At 33.7% G+C, this 23,249-nt stretch overlaps 5 protein-coding genes and 1 long non-coding RNA gene across 6 annotated transcripts; 3 read left to right on the forward strand and 3 right to left on the reverse strand.

Annotated features, from left to right (window-relative positions):
• The first annotated feature begins 43 nt into the window (after positions 1 to 43).
• Positions 44 to 20,801, forward strand: LOC144834948 (uncharacterized). Its single transcript, XR_013611023.1, has 3 exons — positions 44 to 502; positions 20,071 to 20,463; positions 20,494 to 20,801. It is a non-coding gene; the product is annotated as an uncharacterized LOC144834948 (long non-coding RNA).
• Positions 635 to 4,088, forward strand: LOC144834940 (uncharacterized). Its single transcript, XM_078689935.1, has 5 exons — positions 635 to 1,214; positions 1,865 to 2,032; positions 2,292 to 2,484; positions 2,651 to 3,206; positions 3,490 to 4,088. The coding sequence occupies exons 1-5, from the start codon at positions 893 to 895 to the stop codon at positions 3,694 to 3,696; spliced, it is 1,446 nt and encodes a 481-aa protein (XP_078546061.1). The 5' UTR covers positions 635 to 892; the 3' UTR covers positions 3,697 to 4,088.
• Positions 4,023 to 5,485, reverse strand: LOC144834945 (uncharacterized). Its single transcript, XM_078689944.1, has 2 exons — positions 5,329 to 5,485; positions 4,023 to 4,757 (listed from the first exon to the last, which is right to left on the reverse strand). Exons 1-2 carry the CDS (start codon positions 5,435 to 5,437, stop codon positions 4,498 to 4,500), a joined length of 369 nt encoding a protein of 122 aa, XP_078546070.1. The 5' UTR covers positions 5,438 to 5,485; the 3' UTR covers positions 4,023 to 4,497.
• Positions 5,764 to 7,547, reverse strand: LOC144834703 (uncharacterized). The gene is made up of 4 exons (XM_078689597.1): positions 7,041 to 7,547; positions 6,693 to 6,756; positions 6,115 to 6,277; positions 5,764 to 5,950 (listed from the first exon to the last, which is right to left on the reverse strand). The coding sequence occupies exons 1-4, from the start codon at positions 7,317 to 7,319 to the stop codon at positions 5,764 to 5,766; spliced, it is 693 nt and encodes a 230-aa protein (XP_078545723.1). The 5' UTR covers positions 7,320 to 7,547.
• LOC144834946 (protein pelota homolog) lies at positions 11,794 to 14,719 on the reverse strand. Its single transcript, XM_078689946.1, has 4 exons — positions 14,674 to 14,719; positions 14,426 to 14,497; positions 13,870 to 13,976; positions 11,794 to 13,294 (listed from the first exon to the last, which is right to left on the reverse strand). Exons 1-4 carry the CDS (start codon positions 14,706 to 14,708, stop codon positions 13,203 to 13,205), a joined length of 306 nt encoding a protein of 101 aa, XP_078546072.1. The 5' UTR covers positions 14,709 to 14,719; the 3' UTR covers positions 11,794 to 13,202.
• A 511-nt stretch (positions 20,802 to 21,312) lies between the features above and the next one.
• On the forward strand, positions 21,313 to 23,096 carry LOC144835689 (uncharacterized). The gene is made up of 4 exons (XM_078690753.1): positions 21,313 to 21,819; positions 22,104 to 22,167; positions 22,583 to 22,745; positions 22,910 to 23,096. The coding sequence occupies exons 1-4, from the start codon at positions 21,541 to 21,543 to the stop codon at positions 23,094 to 23,096; spliced, it is 693 nt and encodes a 230-aa protein (XP_078546879.1). The 5' UTR covers positions 21,313 to 21,540.
• Positions 23,097 to 23,249: the final 153 nt, after the last annotated feature.

Here is a 23,249-nt window from a genome sequence, read left to right on the forward strand (position 1 = left end):
CTTAATTATAGTTCATCGAATTCTAATTCTAATACATTGCCTGTTTTATACACCGTTCGTCTGGTCAACAGTTGAAACAACTGTTTTGCACACGATACGCCCGTTCGTGAGTTCAAACCATGATATTTGAAGCATCGACTTTCCAAACAGCGATTTTTCGCACCGAACGTATTTTCTTGAGTTAAAGTGGTTGCATTTCAATCACTTACTTTTGATTGGCCAGTATTACACACCGTTCGCTTGTTCGTGATTTCAAACCATGATATTTGAAGCATCGACTTTCCAAACGGCGATTTTTCGCACCGAACGTATTTTCTTGAGTTAAAGTGGTTGCATTTCAATCACCTACTTTCGATTGGCCAGTATTACACACCGTTCGCTTGTTCGTGATTTCATGTGATAACATTTCATTCGACAACTTTTCAAACGTTAGCTTTTGGCTCCGCTTACGTATATATCAGTTGATATACTATTTTTTAATTTTCATACTTTCCATACATCAGTTTTGTACATCATTCGCATTTACGCATGTAAAGTGTATTTATTCCACTCGACAAGTTTTAAAACGGTAGTTTTTGTTTTATTGTTTAATTGTAACTGTTGGCGCCGATTTTATATTGGGGTGGGGGGGGGGGGGGGGAGGTGTTCGGTACTGAATGTGAACAGTACACATTTTTAAATATGGTACCTCTACATGTCCGGAAATTACACTCTCTCAAAAAGGGGTTTTTTTTTCCGTAGTGTGTAATATTAAATCAACCACAACCACAACCGTAAGATGAGAACATTTTAGGAACAATGGACATGTTATGCCCTGAAATTGTACTCATTAAAAATATTCCAGCTAGAATAAAATGTATAGTCCCCTCTCATATTCCCAAAAGTCTTTAACATGGCGTATGTTCCTATTGCTATTGCTTTGCAAGAAATCTGTCAAACACTTGAACAGTATGTGAATGGTAACATTGATAGAAATCTATTAATGCCACTCCCAATGCGACTGGAGGTTATTATCGAAACGATAATCGGGCATGAAAATATCCGGTTAGAGGTAATCGATAATCTTGTAGCGAGTAAAAGAGCGATAGAAGAAGTCATTGGCCCAGGCCAGGTAGGAGACGAACATCCCACTACGGACTCTGCCATGATTCACACTGGCAGACCAGGACGGGCAAGATTTGTGATCGGGCGTAGTCAGCTGCAGTTCTTTGTGGGTGCGTATTATTTTTAGGCCTCCTAGGTTTTGGGCCTAGGCCTATGTATCATTATCTACTTTAATTATTTCTTGTCTTTGGTAAAGTGGCTACCATCGAAGTAAGTAATTCATTCATTAAATTAAATTCGTGTTACGGAAGCCATCTTCTTCTTGAAGAGAGTGGCAAACAGTCGTAACCAGCCGAGCCTTAAAAACAATTATTTTTTGTTTTTTACGCTCGGCTGATCATGGTTGTTTATCATCTTTGTAAGATAGTAGCACGAACATAGTGTGTTTAATACAAATTTAAAGTAGGCCTAACGACCTTTACTTTTATGTGAAACAAATTTTGTAATTTAAATATTAATATATTGCATGACAAAAGGTAGGTAGGTTGCATGATAGGTAGGCCTACTGTATTATTTTTTTAAAAATTATTATGAGGCTCTTGCAATAATAAGCATGTAGAGTCTTTTTTCTCTCGAAAATATTACCTTACAGTACAGTACTTTGAATTATTTCTTAGAATTTTCTAGCCAATATATTATCCAATTCCCATATAACAATTTAGTATTAATAATGAACAAAATTTGGTGTTTTTGTAAACCTAATATTTTACTTTACGTTCAGTCTTCTCTCCATAGTCAGTTATTTTCATTTACTTCGTAGACAACAACTTTACTGTTCAGGACATGAGTAAAATGTTTTCTGTAAGTAAAAGAACGATAGAAAGGAGGCTACAAGAATACAACATGACAACAAGAAACTACACAGATATTTCTTCCGAGTTTCTAGACGCGCGTATTGGCATGATAACCATGAATTTTCCAAGATCAGGTAGGTATTTAAAATATACAGAATGGCTTGTTTTGTTACGCGACGGACTTTAGAATAGAAGAAGTACTCCTTCGACATGATAAGCATACAAAATAAGGATTATTTTTTGAAAGGTTGGGTTAGATACGATGATCGCATCATTTATTGATGGGATGGGATTCTTTCTAAATGATAGAGTAGTACCACTGTTTGTAGCGGTAGCTATTTGCATAGTTTGCTTATTTGTTTTTCTTTATTCATCATTTCATCTTAACACTAGGACTTAAGTCAATTGAGGCTCATTTGATGAAAGACGGCATACGAGTACGAAGAGAAGCATTGCGAGATTCTGTCAAAAGGGTTGATCCCGTTGGGCGTCATTTGCGGTCTCTGCGTTGCATACGCAGACGAGTTTATTCAGTGCCATCTCCGTTGGCTCTGTGGCACATAGACGGGAATCATAAACTAATAAAGTAGGTCTACACGTTTATGATATGTTATGATCAAAACAGATTCGTAGGCAACCCGACGCAGATATGAAAAATGATAATGTAAATGTAAGAAATTTACATTTTATGATACAATAACATAAAAGTATTTTCAGTTTCCTTTATAATTGTCGTATGTTTGATTCTACAGATGGAGGTGTGTGATTCATGGAGGTATTGATGGTTATAGTAGAGCGATAGTGTACCTAAAACTCAGTACAAATAACAGGGCATGCACGGTTCTAACTTGTTTCCAGGAAGCTGTCAGAAAATGGGGATTGCCGTCGAGGGTGAGAGCGGACAAGGGGATCGAAAATGTTGATGTGGCTCGCTTAATGTTGAACCACCCTTCTAGAGGACCAGGCAGAGGTAGTTTTATTACTGGAAAAAGTGTTCATAACAGCAGGATTGAAAGATTGTGGAGAGATGTATTTGAGGCTGTTATATGTTCCTGGCGCACATTCTTTAGCAGTTTGGAAACCATGGGTTGTTTGGACCCAGATAACGAGGCGCATATTTTTATTTTACATTTCATTTATGTACCCATTATTAATAGTATGTTGATGGATTTCCAACTGATGTGGAACAACCACAAACTGCGGACCGAGCACAACAAAACCCCAAATCAATTGTTCATAATGGGTATACAAAATATTGCATCCGATGCAAGCATCATAGCGTCTGAGTACTTTGAAGCCATACCAGAGGTAACGTGGAGTTGTATAAATTAAAGTAATAAATAAAACCTTCATTTTATACGGTATTCTTGGATTTAGAATGTAAGGCGAACGGATGTTCGTATAATTTGTTTGTCGTAACAACTACGTTATTATAAACCTGTAACAAAAACTGTTTTAAAAATAGTCTCCCCGACACACACATTATACGTGAGAAACTACTTGTATAGTTAGCTGTTACCGTACACATTTTAATTTTACCGTGTCTTGTGTGATCTACCTAATCTTCTTTCATTATTTTGGCTTATTGTAGGAAAGTGTTCAGCAGTATGGTATAGATCCAAACTCACCCCTTCCAGAAGAAAATGATGGTATAGTTGTCCCTGACACTGCCTGTCCAATGAATGATGAACAACTCTCTTTATTTAAGGATGAAATAGACAATGCGCTAAATAATGCAGTTGATATTTGGGATGCAACTCCTTATTTACGAGGCTTAGATATTGTTTCTGAATTTTGATGAGTAATAATGACTATTGTGAATGTTTAAAATAGAAAATTATCATAATGCATATATTAATAATTTGGTTGGCATTTACACTTTAGTATTGGAAATCAGGCTGTGTGAATATCGATTGTTTTGAAAAACAACTTATTCTCAAATGAATGTTAATGTTTTTATTAGTTAATTATATAGGCCTAAAAATAGCTGTGTAGATTGGGGATAGAGAGAGAGAGCATGTTGCACAATTTTACTGATTGGTGTATTTAATGACTGCCTTAATTGTTAATTAACAACAAGTTTCTTTAATTGTTAAAGAAAAACGTTTATTGCCATTAAATTGAAAAGGTTATTATATGTCCTAAAATCAATACCGTAGTCAACATATGATTTGCTTTAACATTTTTTCTACTGATGTGTAAACTAAATATGTTTGTTGAAAATAATGTTGTACTTAATGTTTCAAGAACTGCCGACACTAAAATGTTTAGAATCAAATATTATATTTCATTTATTTAGATCTACCCTGTACAGGGGGTTTAAGAACTGGTATGCCTAATGTTTAAAACGGAAATAATATGAAAACGTATTAGCTCATAACAACCCTTTCAACCATCGCTCATCTTTTTCTGTCATATATCTTTCCGTTATGTAAATACAAATTACCACCACTCTTTCTCAACGGTCACCTCCTCTATCCACTCTCCATGTCCTAAATTGAAGCATTATGGATTTTGCTCTGTGATTGAACCAACCCATATCTACAGTAGAAAACTTTATTTAAAGTATGTCACTTGCTTTGTTCTGACCCACTTAGGTCTACACATTACCAAAAAACTGTTGAGAAAATGCCAAATCATACATATTGAACAGTGTGTCTTTTGGCGGCAGACTGCATGTTAAACCTGGCCGTGGAAGTTGCATACTGTTAATACACGTGTTGGCAGACGGGAGAAAAGAACCTGCTGTTTCTGTAAATACTATTTGTGGATGGAGAACAAAACCCAACACTGGTTCTTCATCCGTTCCGGTCACAAACTGCAACAGATGACCAAGCGTCAGGTGACCTCTTCTACCACCTATGAAAAAGAGAGGTAAAAGTCAAAACAAATCAAGTCATAACAAAACCCTTTTAGCCATCGCATCAGTAAGTGACTTGGCTTAAATGCTTTGAATAGTTTTAACACTGCATGTTCTGATATGAATTAAAAGTAATGAGGTTTAAGAAAATTTGAAAAATGTCGGAGTAAAGCGAATTTATTTTGGTATATTACGGTTATTGCTCTTTTTTGCCATTTTAGACACTGTTATTATATGGTTTGCGACGGCAACAACAAATACTTCACTTGTATAGCGGACACATCCACTACAAGTGTGCTCAATGCAATATTCCTTTATTGTTTGTTTATTGTTTTCCACACATAATAAACTTAAAGTTAAATTGTACTAAACGAAAAGTGACTTCAGAAATACACATAAATAAAAAAGGGTAAGTGTGTGGAAGCCAAAATAAGCTTGAGAACTTTAGGGCATGGCCACCGGTTAAAATAAGGGTTTAAACAAATAATGGATTGCATTATGCTACAGTAGGGCAGAAAAAGTAAAATATACGAACAGACAGTCTGTGTTTTTCTATAACTTATAACTTACTAGCAACCTCTCTGACGTAGTCCAGAAATCGGGCATATACAGAACTTTCAAATATCTTAGTGTTTGAGCCATCGCTGCCTTTAAAAGATGGCTTCAACAATTCTTTCATCTTTTTTACAGATAATAGTGCTGCAGGGCTGGGTCGAAAAAGATGAACAAATGTTGGTATGTGACAACAAAGCTATAGAAAATAATTAGATAAAATGGTAGACAAGTGAATTGAATTTACAATTTTCAGTTGATCATTGAACGCATTACATTATTGTTTCGAGCAGAGATGAAGCATTATAGTGATTGGATCTGACGTATGCATATCATTACCAATACTACTTTCTTCTCTTTCACAGGTAATTACCATGCAATATTTGATGTGCACTTTCATGTTCTTCATGGAAATGTCGGCCCTACAATTTAAACATTTTTCTCGGGCTTCCACTAATGGTATTTCTCCTCCGGTATATCCCGCTGCAATGGGCGAATGTATAATTTTCCAGAACCAAATGTTCTAAGGTCTTGAACTTTACATGGCCCGTAATGGACAACAGTCAGTTTTTTGCGATCACCTTCCTTTGCCATTGTTATCTCAAACCCTCCGCAATTTGCAATTAGCAACGGAAATGTTCTACAAAAACAAATTAAAAATAAATATGTAGAATTTTGTTCTCATTTGCAAAATGTCATAAGCATCATCATCATAGTTGATTATTTTCTCTTTAACAAACAGTATTTTGGCAAAATCACCACAGAAAACATTTCGATGTGAAAACATTAGAAAAATTATCTTACTTAAATACCAGGTTGCAAAAATCGTCTTGATTGCCTTCCGCTGGAAACACAATTTTCTTCTCGCCATAGCCGTTATCTTTCAGTTTCCGACGTTGGGCTACAGTAGGAACAGTTTCCATTTTGTGTTCCATGAGGCATACTAAAAATCTTGTCAATGTTCTTCCTAACAAAGGATAAAACATCTTATAAAAACCATCTTTTATTAATATTAATAATCATTTCGGTCAATTAAGAAGATAAGACCTCCTTGTATTATTATTAGGCATGTTTTTGATTATTTTTGGTTAAATAGCAAATTTTGTTACATGGGCTAATTGTTGGAGGTTATCAAATATACAGATATGTTAGGAATTACATAACATCGTTATTCTTTTTATTATATGTTTAATAAAACTGTTAACATTTCAACTTTATATAAAAAATATACACCAATAAACCTGATTGGCAGTATTATCCGAACTCAACTATAACATGACGTAATAACTGTACCGACCTAAATACATTACACACGACAGCTTCTAAACTCTCATTGTGAAAATACAATTAAAATTGATGCGATAAAACAATTACCATCGTACCTTTTCCAGATGCTTTACTACTGGTACTGTTGTTGCTATGACCCCTGTTATATGGGGTTTGTCTCTGAAATAATATTATATGTACACAGTGATAAAAACTCGTTCAAAATGTTAATTTTACTTGTAATACAAAAAATATATGATGTTTTACTGAACGGCCAGGTAAGTCTCCAACAAAATTAATAAAAATGTGATGGACAACATGTTAAAATGTGGCACCATTGTATTGAAAATTATTTAAACTGGATTGGTACAGGCTTGGAGCCACTTAATAAGCTATCTATCGGTACAATAGTAAACTATTCGGGTGCCAAGAAGAAGGGGGTTTAGTAACATGATGCAACTTACATAATTTCGATTGAACAGTCGTCTGTGTTCACTCGCAATACTTTGGTCTATGCTAGGCGTACTGCTGGTGCTAGCACTGGAACTCAACGTAGATCTACTACTACTTCTGCTACTACTAGGCCTACTAGTACTAGCAGCATGACTAGTGGTTGTAGTAGTGCTACTAGTAGTACTAAGCTCACTACTACTATTGGAAATGGTAGCAGGCGAAGGAGTGTTTGTGATAGAATTTGCTAACCCCTGCAGCACCTGCAAAACACTACGTAAATCATCTGACATACTGGATGATACCTGAAACGAATGAGTCCATACAACTTGTATTTACACTTTTTCACAATTTCACGTTAATTTATCACATTTTAAGTTTATATACTAGAAAATCAATATTATTCCTAGAGCCTAGGCCTATATGGTTTAGAGCTATTTGGCAAAATAAAAAATAATTGTTCAGTGGTAGGCTTCTGTACTATTTATTATTAATAAATACAACCATTGATTAAAATATCGGTCTACGCACAATCGGAGGTTTATATATAATTAATTTAATATAAGTAGGCCTAGGCTAGGCCTATGTGTAATAAATATTATATTATAGCTGGATAATTCCTATAATTAGTAATTTCAGCTACAAAATCCAGGTTCCAATCCTGGTCACCACTCATGGCACTAATTGTAGCTTTTTATAAAATAATGATAATAATTCCAATATTAATAATTATTAGGGCCTAGGCCTAGCCTAGAGGCTAGGCCTAGCTAGCCTAGGGCTAGGCCTATACTATTTTATACAGAAAAGTATAACAATAACTTAAACCATCATCAATTTCACCTACAAAATCGATAAAACACAGAATTTAAAATAATAATAATAATAATAAAACAGGAAAACACTATTAAACATTATTATATTTATTTATCTACCTATCATCAGTATACGTACGGTACGTACCTTTTTTGGTCTTCCTGAGCTGAATCAATTCAATCAGCATCAATGTGTGAAAAATGACGAACTACGCAGTTGAATAGCCCCCATAACAGCGTTGGGTTATTTAATGCATGATGAATAACAAAATAATTATGATTTAATAACAATACACATGTTTTTATTTAATCCATGATAAATATTCGTAAAATATGTTTATTCGGATATTTATTAATTACGTCTCCACTAAAGTCTATAAAACATAATGAATGTCATTATTTCAAATAAATAGGCCTACCCCGTAAACAAATGGAAGCGTCTCAACAACAGTTAATTTATGCATCATAGAGAACACAGAGCAGAAAATGGCTCTAGGCCGGCCTCATCTAGCAGCCGCCGCACAGGGGGAGAGAGAAGCACGATACCAGCTCTTCCCCCCCCCCCCACCCCACCCCTGTCTCTCCCCCACAGGCGGGTGAGGTGGGTGTTACCCCGGGCCTAGTTGTGGGGCGTAAAATTGTAACAGGCCCACAAGCTAAATTATATTATTTCATTCTGGTTTTTTTTTCATTATGTAAGTTTGTGATAATGTGTGTAACCAGGGAGATGTAAAATAAATTTATAAATTAGTTTACATCTCCCTGTGTGTGTAACGTAGGCCTAGGCCTAAGTATTAGTGTCATACAGTCGTAAAGTTGACATTCACCCCCCGCCCCTCAATATTAAATCGGCGCCAACAGTTACAATTTAACAATAAAACAATAAATGTGCGAAAAACTACCGTTTAAAACTTGTCGAGTGGAATATCTACACTTTACATGCGTAAATGCGAATGATGTACAAAACTGACTAGGATGGAAAGTATGAAAATTAAAAAATAGTATATCAACTGACATATAGGCCTACGTAAGCAGAGTCAAAAACTAACGTTTGAAAAGTTGTCGAATGAAATGTTATCACATGAAATCACGAACAAGCGAACGGTGTGTAATACTGGCCAATCGAAAGTAGGTGATTGAAATGCAACCACTTTAACTCAAGTAAATACGTTCGGTGCGAAAAATCGCCATTTGGAAAGTCGATGCTTCAAATATCATGGTTTGAAATCACGAACAAGCGAACGGTGTGTAATACTGGCCAATCAAAAGTAAGTGATTGAAATGCAACCACTTTAACTCAAGAAAATACGTTCGGTGCGAAAAATCGCTGTTTGGAAAGTCGATGCTTCAAATATCATGGTTTGAAATCACGAACAAGCTAACGGTGTGTAATACTGGCCAATCAAAAGTAAGTGATTGAAATGCAACCACTTTAACTCAAGAAAATACGTTCGGTGCGAAAAATCGCTGTTTGGAAAGTCGATGCTTCAAATATCATGGTTTGAACTCACGAACGGGCGTATCGTGTGCAAAACAGTTGTTTCAACTGTTGAACAGACGAACGGTGTATAAAACAGGCAATGAATTAGAATTATAATTCGATGAACTAACATTAAGATGCTTTGTTTGAAATGTTCATGAACTACATGAAATGTTGATAAATGAGTTGGCTAATATATACTTGTATTAACGTTAGATTAATTCAATTATTGCTGCCTGGGCTCAACATTCTTTAGATGGTTTGTGTTATGGGTAGTTTGTTCGGCGTATTGTCGTTTGGGCTAGTGGTAGATGGTCACACATTGTATTGGATGGTGTAGATACAAGGTGAATGGTTTAAGTTTTCATTGAACTGCATGAGATAATATTGGATGGTTTGAATTTTGTACGAATTAATTATTGGTGGATGGTATGTATTATGTATTTTTGGCGGGTTTGGCTTTCCAATTAACAAGCAATAAATGTCCATATTCTCAACCATCTGTGATTTATGGCGTCGTCGGCTTCCCATAGATGTCTTAATAAGCGTCTTAATTATTGTAGTTTCATCCAACTACAATTGAGCAATATTCACAAACTGATCGTTATAAATTTATCTTTAAAACGTACCACGAACAGTATAGTGTTACCATGGATACAGAAGACTAAATAACCTGCGTTAGATTTAGAGCATAAACTGTAAACTTGTAAGGACACGAACTTTATTTATTTTTAAAAAATAATGTTCTATCATGATGGTCAACCTAGCCGATTCTCAGTAATATAATTTTCTCAGTTTATCATAGGCAAATTCCAAGATACAGCATCACATACAAAAAACATAGAAGCATGTCATGAACCCTAACCTAGTACGTGAAACACATGGGGTGCTGTATTACGGAATTGCCTATGATACAGAAGAAATATTGTCATATGTGATTATAAACATCGAAAATCGGATGATTAGATGATGACGATGATTACTGCCTCTCCGCTGAAAAGTCTGCCGACATTTTGAAGTTAAATAAAAACGGTATAAAGTAAAACAGTCACAAGAAGTGACAAACATTTGAAAACGTCAGTATTCCTTTGTCAGTAATAATAATATACGAATAATATTAATAAGAGTGGCTATACTTTGACAAGTGCAGTTTTATGTTGACACTTAATCTTGCATACCTTAATAATTTACTTGACTGTAAACTGAGATACGATTAATAAATGTAACGATATTTTACGCAATTAGGAGGTGTTTGTTAACTTGTTCAAATAGTTCACTTCTCATGTTAAAATCATTAGCAAAAACCATCGCCATGTTTGGCTAACAACACTCTCAGTATCAATATATCAACAATTCATCGGTGTAACTAACTTGTCTGCGCTGCTCAATTAAAACGCGCGCTATGCATACCCAGACTCTAATTTGAAACAAGATAGTTAGGCCCTCGCAAAATGGCCATTTGTCAATATTCAATTACTGCAACCGTTAATTTCGCCACCGTTATTATCGACAAAGCAACAATTTGTGATGATTGTTATCAATATTAATTTATTCGTGATTCGCATACATATAATTTTACAAGCATAATTGTTTATTTAATTTATTATATGACTATTATATTATTAGTAATTAAATTATATTCTGGTTAATTCGATACGCAAATTGTCATGGCATGAAAAACATCATGTCATGTTAAAAAAAAAAAGTAATATACATAATTAAGAACGTCATGTTCCTATTATTTGATTGCGTTTTCCAAGTTTGCTTGGTGCTGTCCCTTTATGCCTTTTTATTTTTGTTAATTTCATATTTCAGACTTAATTTATTCTTTCAATTTTATCATGCATTTATAAAGTATAACGCATTGCTAGTTTTATTTATTGTAGTATTTTAATCGACTTTTTAGGATTTTATATGTATATTTTGTATGGCTCTTTTATCGTATTTTATATTTTATATACTGTATCCATTTTATATTTGTATGTACTGTACTGTATTTTTGAAAAGGCCAACAGAGTTTCCCTATGGAGATAATAAAGTTTTAATTGAATTGAATTGAATTGAATGTATGTGTTATAGGCCTAATGTATTGCATTGTACGTTGGTGCGTCATATTCTTTCAATTTCATCATGCATTTATAAAGTATAACTAATGTATGTGTTTTAGGCCTAATGTATTGCATTGTACGTTGGTGCGAAACGTTTGCAGATATTGAACGCAAAGCTGAGATTCTTTAGCACATTTAAAGAGTAATTAAAATGAACTAAACTAATTGACACAGCAGTTGATTGCTCCTGAAAAGGCTGTCTAATTGTTAAGCAAACGATTAAACTATAAGATGCAGTATCGCTTGTTGACACGTTAAACAAACAGGGAGCAAAATAAAAGAGGGATGAGACAGCTAACTAGGCTAACAATACGGATGGCGACGGCCGGATTATAGACTACAACACGCTGAAGTATTGTCAGAAGATGTGAAATGTCTAGCGGGTACGGCGAGACAATGCCGCGCTTTGGGCCAACACTTCTCGGTCAATGAGACCGCGTACTTAGGCCAACATGTTAGTGCAAAAAAATGGCCGATTCTAACATTATTGACCTTTGAACTTTACACTACAGAATCGCATAACTATGAAATTATTTTTTAGTGTCAAATTGTTAAGAAAACACATGTTTCCGTAGAGTCTAATAACACATGTTGTCCAATTATGGCCTATTGTATGGTTATTTACCTTTGAACTATGTTCATATAGACATCCATTAAAACATGTCTACTTTTAACGTTGTAACATATAAACAAGAGGAAAAAATATGCTCAAAAAATGTAACTTTTTAAATAGACTATGATAATAAAAGTGGGACGAACCCACACAAGACAAAAAAAAAACATGTGATTTGGCACTCTACAAGTTAAAAGAGTTTCAATGATGACTGTTATGTTTAAAGTAGGCAATTGGTACATTTAAAAGCCTACAAGTTTGTTTGTTTATTTCCTATCATCTTAATCAAATGAGGTAATCAGCCATCCTGATAAGCTATAACAGATTAAAAGAACAAATTTGTTTAACGTGCACGTGCGTCGTTATTTTGCGATTCAAGTTCAAATGAATGAAATCTAGGTATGAAAAACAAAAATCAATTGCAAAATTGTGCGTGCGCAAAATGCAAAAAATGTTTACAATTTTGAATTGCTCAAAAATGACACTTATGTTTTGTGTTTTTGGCTGCTCTAGTTTTAAATATGTACAAACCAATGACTGTTAGGTTAGGTCTTTTTCATGATTGAAGGATTGTACAGTGCACATGAAATTCAATAAACTTGCCCTGTATTTTGGTTATACTTTATATATATTTGGTTCTCTACAAATGCCAAAGTATTTAGAATCTGTTATATAATTTGAGTTGCCACTTTTATAAAAGTGATATATTAATTTTAATAGTTGAATCCTTTATTTACAATGAATAGTAAGTTTGTGTTGATTGATTGCATTGATACTCATTTGAAAACAGTCCCTAAGTAAAATGTTGACTGTGCAAACATGGTTGACGGTAAGCTCAGCTGCTCTTCAAACTTTGCTTCCTTGTGTTTATAGAGTTGTTTAATTATGTATGTTTTCTCAAGCAATTCAGCTTTAGCAATTTGAGATAAATATTATTTAAAAACATATTTAAGTTCTATATCATTATCATTAATATCATCTATTTAAATTTACAAATGCATTTAATAAAATCTCAACTTCAATATCAGGCATTGAAAAATGGCTGCCACTCCACTCTCCAAATCCAATTATATTGAGAACAATACTGGCTTTAATGTTTATTTGAAAAATGCTGGCATAACATTTTTATAACCTTAGTTGGACATGGGTTGTTATAAATGCATTTAATCCTCATCTGAGCTTGAACCAATCTCATCCTCAATATCAGGCATTGGAAATCTTAAAATGGCTGCCACTCCACTCAGCAAATCCAATTCTATTGAGAACAATACCATATTGAAATAATTGGTGTTATAAATCCAATATTGGGATCTCTGAAATCATTATTCAATTTTTCCTTCAGCACCAACCAAAAAAAGTTTTGGCGCCCTTTATTTCACCATATTAAATTTTTCAGTTTGTATACATAGGGCGAGCAGTTAAGGCAGGGGCACCGTTTACTGTACCTAAAGAGACAACAACATCGGCAAGGGTTCGAGGCCGACTCGCTCCTAATTCTGGTGGTGGAACAAGTTTTCTCGGATAAGGACTAGGACTATAAACCATGGTCGAGTGTACACAGTTATAACCTATGTGCACTTTAAAGAACCCAGTTCATTATTTGAAAAGAGTATGGGGTTACCCCGGTGAACTGGTTCACAAAATAGCCCCTGTATCAGGAGGATTACCACCTATCTGGTAGGACAGTGATTAATTTACTATTGGCAATCCTTGGCCACATTGCCTAAAGACATAAAATAAAAAAATAAAATAGGTGTCATGACATTAGGCGCTATATAAATCCAGGCTATTATTATTATAATCATTTTATTATTTGATTTGTTGACTTACGTTCCCCTGATACATGCTGGCTTGAGAATATTCGTACCTCTCCTCCGCCATCCCTCACTTCCTCTACCAGACCAACATATCGTTTCCTTTGAGTAATATCTGATGACCTAAAACATTTATTTTTGGTGTTTAAAATCTTGCTCCATGAATCACATTATGTTACTTGTTTATTAATAATGATGTAAAGTGCATTTTGAACCATATTTCTATTGTTTTTAAAAATACTATGTTATAGTTTTTACTAAAAAGATTAATGAGTAAAAAAGTATTGATTTTAAAAAAGCAAGAACATTGCATGCTAAATTGTTTTGATATCCTTTGATATATATCAATGTACTATCGATGTTATTCTTGATGTTTCATATATTAACTTTTAATTTCATATTTCAATTTCGAAATGACTCGGTATTGTCACGCAACGGCAAGTCTTCAATTCAACACAGCGAGTTAAGTTAACAAACTTGACTGATACACCATACCACAGTAGTAGCTTTTTGTATAATACCCTGGTATTATTATTAATATTAAAATATAGAAATGTATAATAAAAGGTAACCTGAAAAGAGTGTCACTAATCAGTAATGTCTCTATTGCTGATGCCTCATTTGCCTTTTCAACGTGTTTTACTCTAAAAGATAAAAACAAATCATTATGATTTAATCTGATCAAGGTAATCTAACAACTAAGCTCACCTTGCCAAGATAGGAACAGTTAATAATCTTGGTCAGTTTGGAGTTGATATGTTTCAACTAGGAATAGAATTGAACTAATAACCATGGGTCCTTAGGTTGTTGTGGAACATACCCATATAAAGCTCTATCTTGTTCTGGATTTAACATTGTATAAAACATACCCATATAAAGCTCTATCTTGTTCTGTATTTAACATTGTATAAAACATACCCATATAAAGCTCTGTCTTGTTCTGTATTTAACATTGTATAAAACTGTTCAAGTGCTTTCACCTCTCCCGCTGCCTTTGTATCAGCCAATCGGGTTGATAGATCTGGGTCTGATAACACTTCTGTAAAAGGAACAATAAGTAGGAAATAGTTAGCATTGTGATTATATTTGTACCTGTCAATAATAGTTTGTAAAGAGGAAATATTTCATGTTTGCCTACACAGGTTATTATATAAAGAGCGCCTTATAGTGTCTGCACTTAAGGGAAAAGCATGTGCATAGAGACTATTTGTATTATGCGCTATACAAATTTAAAGTAAATATTATTATCAGAGACCTTGCATCATGCATTCCTATTTTAAACAAATCTGACTGTACAAATACAACAGGTATAATATCTTATATTGATTTGTAGCATAGTAAAATTTAAATCTACTGTAGTTATATAGTGAGTTTGCAATAAAGAAGAGAATGACGTTTTAGCATTAACATTTAGACTCAAGATATTATTTTGTGGAATAATAATCGTTATAAGTGGTATTATGATGCTGTTTTAGTTCAATTTACCTTTTAGTGCATGTTTATGTCCAGATGATGAATGTACCTGAATAAACTTGTGTCTGTTTTCTAATAATATTTTCAAATCTAGTTTTACAGCTTGTTGAAATAAATATTCACAGAATTGATCCTGCAATACAAATTATTAAAATTAAGTAATTAATATGTGAATATATTATTAATACATTATTTACACATTACAGCTATCTAAAAACATCATGTACCTGTTGCCATAATAGAAATCTCCATAATGGTATCAGCATTATAAATACAGTGCAAATATATTCAGAACAGAAATTATTCAGAGAGCAGGTGTACAGTATCTCATATATTACTACAATTATAGTTTACCATCCTAGGAATTTCCCCGATTCTTTTTTCAAGTGGTAATTAATTGCAATGGTATCAGCATTATGTAATTTAATTTGAAAACAATTACTAAATTATTCATATTTGTTTTGGGTATTTTTTACTGTCCCTTCCTTCTCCGACTAATGCTTCTTGTGTCTGGTTAAATTTCCCTATATTTGTATGATTTATACATTTTTATACAGTATTGTGATTTTTATATATTTCACTGCTAACACCAAACAAATAAATGACTCCAGGCAAAATTGTATTGCACACTAGTCTGTTTCATGGCGATAAAATTGTCTCTTCAATCATTAGTAATATTGAAAGAGTTGGTTTTCATTGTATTGATTTGTTTTTATACTAACACTTGGTTTCACTTCAAAGTAATTCCGACAAGCAAAGTAAACAATTTTTATTTCCATTGCAAATCATTAAATTCTACTTCACTTGCTATTTTAGGAACTGCAATTAACTAAATCAGTTCTTATTATCAAGACCTTTGGATTAATAGCTAATTAAGTAAATAAGACAGTTCACAGAAAACCAATTTTGATTGCAATTAGTGTATGCTTATGAACATCAAGCGAAAAAAAAAACTTAATACTACTGTATTGTAATTACCTTTACAAATCCTGGACTTGCTACAATGACACACTTCACAACTAGTAAATGAATAAAAGAAAAGTGTTAGTGTAGAGTGGGTTGATTATTGAGACCAGTCTTATTTGTCACTCTTCTTAAGCCAGCTGCCATTATATATAATACAAGTTAGATGGTGGGGGGGATGGTGTGGTTGTACATCCAAATAGAAGCATTAATTACTTTATTCGTTGAATAAATGAAGCAGGTCTGTGGCAAAACAAAGTTTTGAACTAACTTTCAAAATTAATATGCCTCTGAACAGCTTGTAGAACAGAATCGTAAAACTTAAGCAAAGCTTTATCGTGTTGCTGACAGAACCCTTTGCGTTTACGTGGAATGTTCTGTTCTAGTTTGGCACGTATGACCGTCATACTGGACGTCACAAGACACACATGTGCTAGACCTTCTTGAAGGATTACAGCCGCTACATCCGCTGATTGCGCAACATCGCACGCCATCTCTGTATAAAGGTATAATAAACATAAAAGTATTGAATAATACAAAATTACAAATGGTTTAGTTAATTTGCTGAGTATGAGGTATTCTCAAATAACCATATGAAAAATGTGTTTTTTGTTTAAGTTTATTAATAATAATAATTATATTTATAGTTTAATAACAAATTTATAGTTTCATTTTACAGTCAAATTATATTGGCTTAAAATCTAAAAGTTTATATAAAAAATAGATTTCTTAATTCCAATTATGAACTAGACATGAAACTCGTCACTTTGACGAGTTAGTTATCCGCACCACGACAAACGCCACGTGCACGTCATACGTTGGAATATTGCACACAGATAAAGATTATGGCATTATGACAAGAACTGAAGAATATGACATGCTGTTAGTGCTGAATTTGGTGTCATATAGTATATACATGCAAACAGTATAAGCTGTATACATATTACATACAGTGTAGAATAGGTGAAATTACGGGACCCGCCATTTATTCCAATTTTTAACATGGCGACGGTATCAAAATGAAACACTTAGATAGCAATTTCAGAAGGAAATTATCTCAGGAACAACATATTAACGTGTAGAAGAAATTTGAATACGTAAAATATAGATGCGCACCCTTTTAAATGTGATGAACTATTACGCAAAATATGAAAATACGACTTTTTTTATTCAACTGGCCATATGATGACGTCACAACATCCGATTGGCAAAATGTTTACATGAATTCGTATCTACAATCCAATAGCTTCCAGAAAACGTTTTAATCGTGATTATCATATTTTATTCTTACGAGCTATTACAGATTAAAATTTACTGTAAAGATGAAATTAATGACCCACGTAATTAAAATTTTTAGGCATGATGACGTCATAAAAATTAAAATATTTTTATCTCATGCTAAAGAAAGTTGATTGACCTACACAATATATAAATGTAGGAGAAAAAGGAATACAGATAAGCGCGATGCGCTCCATTGAATGTGATGAGCAATAACGAAAGAGACAAAAATCCTATATTTTACATTCGTGTGGCCATACGATGACGTCACAATGTTTTTTTAGCCTTATTGATGCATGATCCGATATCTACAACTCATCAACTTCTAGATTTTGTAATAAAAATAAACGGTTAACGGTTTACTTTAGAAACTATGACTGTTTAAAAAAAGACATAATTTTGACGATTTTTTAAGCTTTTTCATAAAAAACGCGCACGAATTGTCTAATTCAACGTGTTCGTATGGCGTTATTTAAACTGGAAAAGGTCTAAATTGTTTTCAAAATCACTGGGAAAGGCTTGAAAAATATAATTCAAGAGAAAAAAATATGTTTTTAACGCTATGTGCGCACCGCGCGCATAAAAAATTGCGCGCCCGTGGGAATTTTTGACATGCTCAAAATGACAAGAAACGCGTAAAAAGTTGATTAGAAATTAATTTTGCGCATTTTGAAATTTTAAATGCGCGTGCGCGCGAACTTCTTGTCAAACATGCCATTTTTAATCCGTAGAAAGTTTGCCCCTGATATGACTTAAATTTTGTCAAAGTGTCAATACTAAATGACTTTTGGTTTTTAATCTATGATCAATCATTGAAATTCATAAAATTGCGCATAAGTCACGTTGCGCAACTATGACGTCATTCAAAAATAGGAGGTGCACAACTTCACGTAAATGCCCATATGTTGTCAAAGTTATGAAATGTTATGTTTACACATTTTAGAGGAACACGACTCACAAAAAGGAAGGAAGGAAAGAAGAATAATACAGAAAAACTAGATTTGAACTCGTCACTTTGACGAGTTCGGGTTATCCGCGCAAACGCAACATGCACATACGTTTAAAATATATGAACGCCGAAAATGATTATGCCATCCTATGACATGAATTAAATATGTTTACAGTGCTGAATTGTACCTATTTTGTAGCATACAGCATATTACAGTATTTACAGAATACACTGTATATGTTATATACAGTGGTAGCATAGACGAAATTACGAGACCCATCTTTTAAAGCCAATTATTAACACGATGACGTCATCAAATTGACTTATAAAGATAACTATTTTAGAAGATAATTATCTAAATCATTACATTAATACAAATTTGGAGAATTTTGGGCACGTGAAAGTGAGATGCGCTCTCGTTTAAACGCAATGAACTTTTACGCAAGAGATGAAAATACGACTTTTTTTATTCAACTGGCTATATGATGACGTCACAACATCTGATTTGAAAAATGTTCACATGAATTCGTATCTACAATCCAATAGCTTCCAGAAAACCTTTTAATTATGATTATCACTTTTTATTCTGACGAACTATAACAGATTGAAATTTACTGTAAATATGAAAATAGGTGACCCACGTTATTTACATTTTTAGACATGATGACGTCATAAAAATTAAAATATTTTTAACTCATGCGAAAGATAGTTAATTGACCTAGACAGTATTAAAATATCGGGTGAAATGGAATACGTATAAGCGAGATGCGCTCTATTTAATGTGATGAGCAATAACGAAACAGTAAAAAATCCTATATTTTACATTCGTGTGGCCATACGATGACGTCATAACATCCGAGAGGTAAAAATTCTGCATGAATTCATATCTACAATTTATCTTCTTGCATAATAAGTTAAAAAAATTGGGGGTCACCTTCGATCCTGAAGAGCTATAATAGATTCAAAATAGGCATATATTTGACAATATTTTGTAACTTTTTTAACTAAAACGCGCGCAAATGTTATAAATCAACGTGTTCGTATGACGTCATTTTAATTTGAAATGATGTCAATCTTTTTTTAAATGACTAGGAAAGGCTGGAAAATCACAATTCAAGAGAAAAAAACATGTTTTTCATGCTCCGTGCGCACCTTACGCGTAAAATTTTTCGCGCGCGTGGGAATTTTTTACATGCTCAAAATGTCATGATCAGCGTAGAAAGTTGATTAGAAATTAATTTTGCGCATTTTTAAATTTTAAATGCGCGTGCGCGCGTAACTTCTTGTGAAACATGTCATTTTTAATCCATAGAAAGTTTGCCCTTGATATGACTTAAATTTTTACCAAGTGTCAATACAAAATGACTTTTGGTTTATAATCTATGACCTATCATTGAAATTCATAAAATTGCGCGTAACTTACTTGTTCGTGATTTCATGTGATAACATTTCATTCGACAACTTTTCAAACGTTAGTTTTTGACTCTGCTTACGTAGGCCTATATGTCAGTTGATATACTATTTTTTAATTTTCATACTTTCCATCCTAGTCAGTTTTGTACATCATTCGCATTTACGCATGTAAAGTGTAGATATTCCACTCGACAAGTTTTAAACGGTAGTTTTTCGCACATTTATTGTTTTATTGTTAAATTGTAACTGTTGGCGCCGATTTAATATTGAGGGGCGGGGGGTGAATGTCAACTTTACGACTGTATGACACTAATACTTAGGCCTAGGCCTACGTTACACACACAGGGAGATGTAAACTAATTTATAAATTTATTTTACATCTCCCTGGTTACACACATTATCACAAACTTACATAATGAAAAAAAAACCAGAATGAAATAATATAATTTAGCTTGTGGGCCTGTTACAATTTTACGCCCCACAACTAGGCCCGGGGTAACACCCACCTCACCCGCCTGTGGGGGAGAGACAGGGGTGGGGTGGGGGGGGGGGGGGGGGGGGAAGAGCTGGTATCGTGCTTCTCTCTCCCCCTGTGCGGCGGCTGCTAGATGAGGCCGGCCTAGAGCCATTTTCTGCTCTGTGTTCTCTATGATGCATAAATTAACTGTTGTTGAGACGCTTCCATTTGTTTACGGGGTAGGCCTATTTATTTGAAATAATGACATTCATTATGTTTTATAGACTTTAGTGGAGACGTAATTAATAAATATCCGAATAAACATATTTTACGAATATTTATCATGGATTAAATAAAAACATGTGTATTGTTATTAAATCATAATTATTTTGTTATTCATCATGCATTAAATAACCCAACGCTGTTATGGGGGCTATTCAACTGCGTAGTTCGTCATTTTTCACACATTGAAGCTCAGGAAGACCAAAAAAGGTACGTACCGTACGTATACTGATGATAGGTAGATAAATAAATATAATAATGTTTAATAGTGTTTTCCTGTTTTATTATTATTATTATTATTTTAAATTCTGTGTTTTATCGATTTTGTAGGTGAAATTGATGATGGTTTAAGTTATTGTTATACTTTTCTGTATAAAATAGTATAGGCCTAGCCCTAGGCTAGCTAGGCCTAGCCTCTAGGCTAGGCCTAGGCCCTAATAATTATTAATATTGGAATTATTATCATTATTTTATAAAAAGCTACAATTAGTGCCATGAGTGGTGACCAGGATTGGAACCTGGATTTTGTAGCTGAAATTACTAATTATAGGAATTATCCAGCTATAATATTTATTACACATAGGCCTAGCCTAGGCCTACTTATATTAAATTAATTATATATAAACCTCCGATTGTGCGTAGACCGATATTTTAATCAATGGTTGTATTTATTAATAATAAATAGTACAGAAGCCTACCACTGAACAATTATTTTTTATTTTGCCAAATAGCTCTAAACCATATAGGCCTAGGCTCTAGGAATAATATTGATTTTCTAGTATATAAACTTAAAATGTGATAAATTAACGTGAAATTGTGAAAAAGTGTAAATACAAGTTGTATGGACTCATTCGTTTCAGGTATCATCCAGTATGTCAGATGATTTACGTAGTGTTTTGCAGGTGCTGCAGGGGTTAGCAAATTCTATCACAAACACTCCTTCGCCTGCTACCATTTCCAATAGTAGTAGTGAGCTTAGTACTACTAGTAGCACTACTACAACCACTAGTCATGCTGCTAGTACTAGTAGGCCTAGTAGTAGCAGAAGTAGTAGTAGATCTACGTTGAGTTCCAGTGCTAGCACCAGCAGTACGCCTAGCATAGACCAAAGTATTGCGAGTGAACACAGACGACTGTTCAATCGAAATTATGTAAGTTGCATCATGTTACTAAACCCCCTTCTTCTTGGCACCCGAATAGTTTACTATTGTACCGATAGATAGCTTATTAAGTGGCTCCAAGCCTGTACCAATCCAGTTTAAATAATTTTCAATACAATGGTGCCACATTTTAACATGTTGTCCATCACATTTTTATTAATTTTGTTGGAGACTTACCTGGCCGTTCAGTAAAACATCATATATTTTTTGTATTACAAGTAAAATTAACATTTTGAACGAGTTTTTATCACTGTGTACATATAATATTATTTCAGAGACAAACCCCATATAACAGGGGTCATAGCAACAACAGTACCAGTAGTAAAGCATCTGGAAAAGGTACGATGGTAATTGTTTTATCGCATCAATTTTAATTGTATTTTCACAATGAGAGTTTAGAAGCTGTCGTGTGTAATGTATTTAGGTCGGTACAGTTATTACGTCATGTTATAGTTGAGTTCGGATAATACTGCCAATCAGGTTTATTGGTGTATATTTTTTATATAAAGTTGAAATGTTAACAGTTTTATTAAACATATAATAAAAAGAATAACGATGTTATGTAATTCCTAACATATCTGTATATTTGATAACCTCCAACAATTAGCCCATGTAACAAAATTTGCTATTTAACCAAAAATAATCAAAAACATGCCTAATAATAATACAAGGAGGTCTTATCTTCTTAATTGACCGAAATGATTATTAATATTAATAAAAGATGGTTTTTATAAGATGTTTTATCCTTTGTTAGGAAGAACATTGACAAGATTTTTAGTATGCCTCATGGAACACAAAATGGAAACTGTTCCTACTGTAGCCCAACGTCGGAAACTGAAAGATAACGGCTATGGCGAGAAGAAAATTGTGTTTCCAGCGGAAGGCAATCAAGACGATTTTTGCAACCTGGTATTTAAGTAAGATAATTTTTCTAATGTTTTCACATCGAAATGTTTTCTGTGGTGATTTTGCCAAAATACTGTTTGTTAAAGAGAAAATAATCAACTATGATGATGATGCTTATGACATTTTGCAAATGAGAACAAAATTCTACATATTTATTTTTAATTTGTTTTTGTAGAACATTTCCGTTGCTAATTGCAAATTGCGGAGGGTTTGAGATAACAATGGCAAAGGAAGGTGATCGCAAAAAACTGACTGTTGTCCATTACGGGCCATGTAAAGTTCAAGACCTTAGAACATTTGGTTCTGGAAAATTATACATTCGCCCATTGCAGCGGGATATACCGGAGGAGAAATACCATTAGTGGAAGCCCGAGAAAAATGTTTAAATTGTAGGGCCGACATTTCCATGAAGAACATGAAAGTGCACATCAAATATTGCATGGTAATTACCTGTGAAAGAGAAGAAAGTAGTATTGGTAATGATATGCATACGTCAGATCCAATCACTATAATGC

The sequence above is a fragment of the Antedon bifida genome, chromosome 2 (genome assembly GCF_963402885.1).
Source record: "Antedon bifida chromosome 2, ecAntBifi1.1, whole genome shotgun sequence".
In the NCBI taxonomy this organism is placed as follows: domain Eukaryota; kingdom Metazoa; phylum Echinodermata; class Crinoidea; order Comatulida; family Antedonidae; genus Antedon; species Antedon bifida.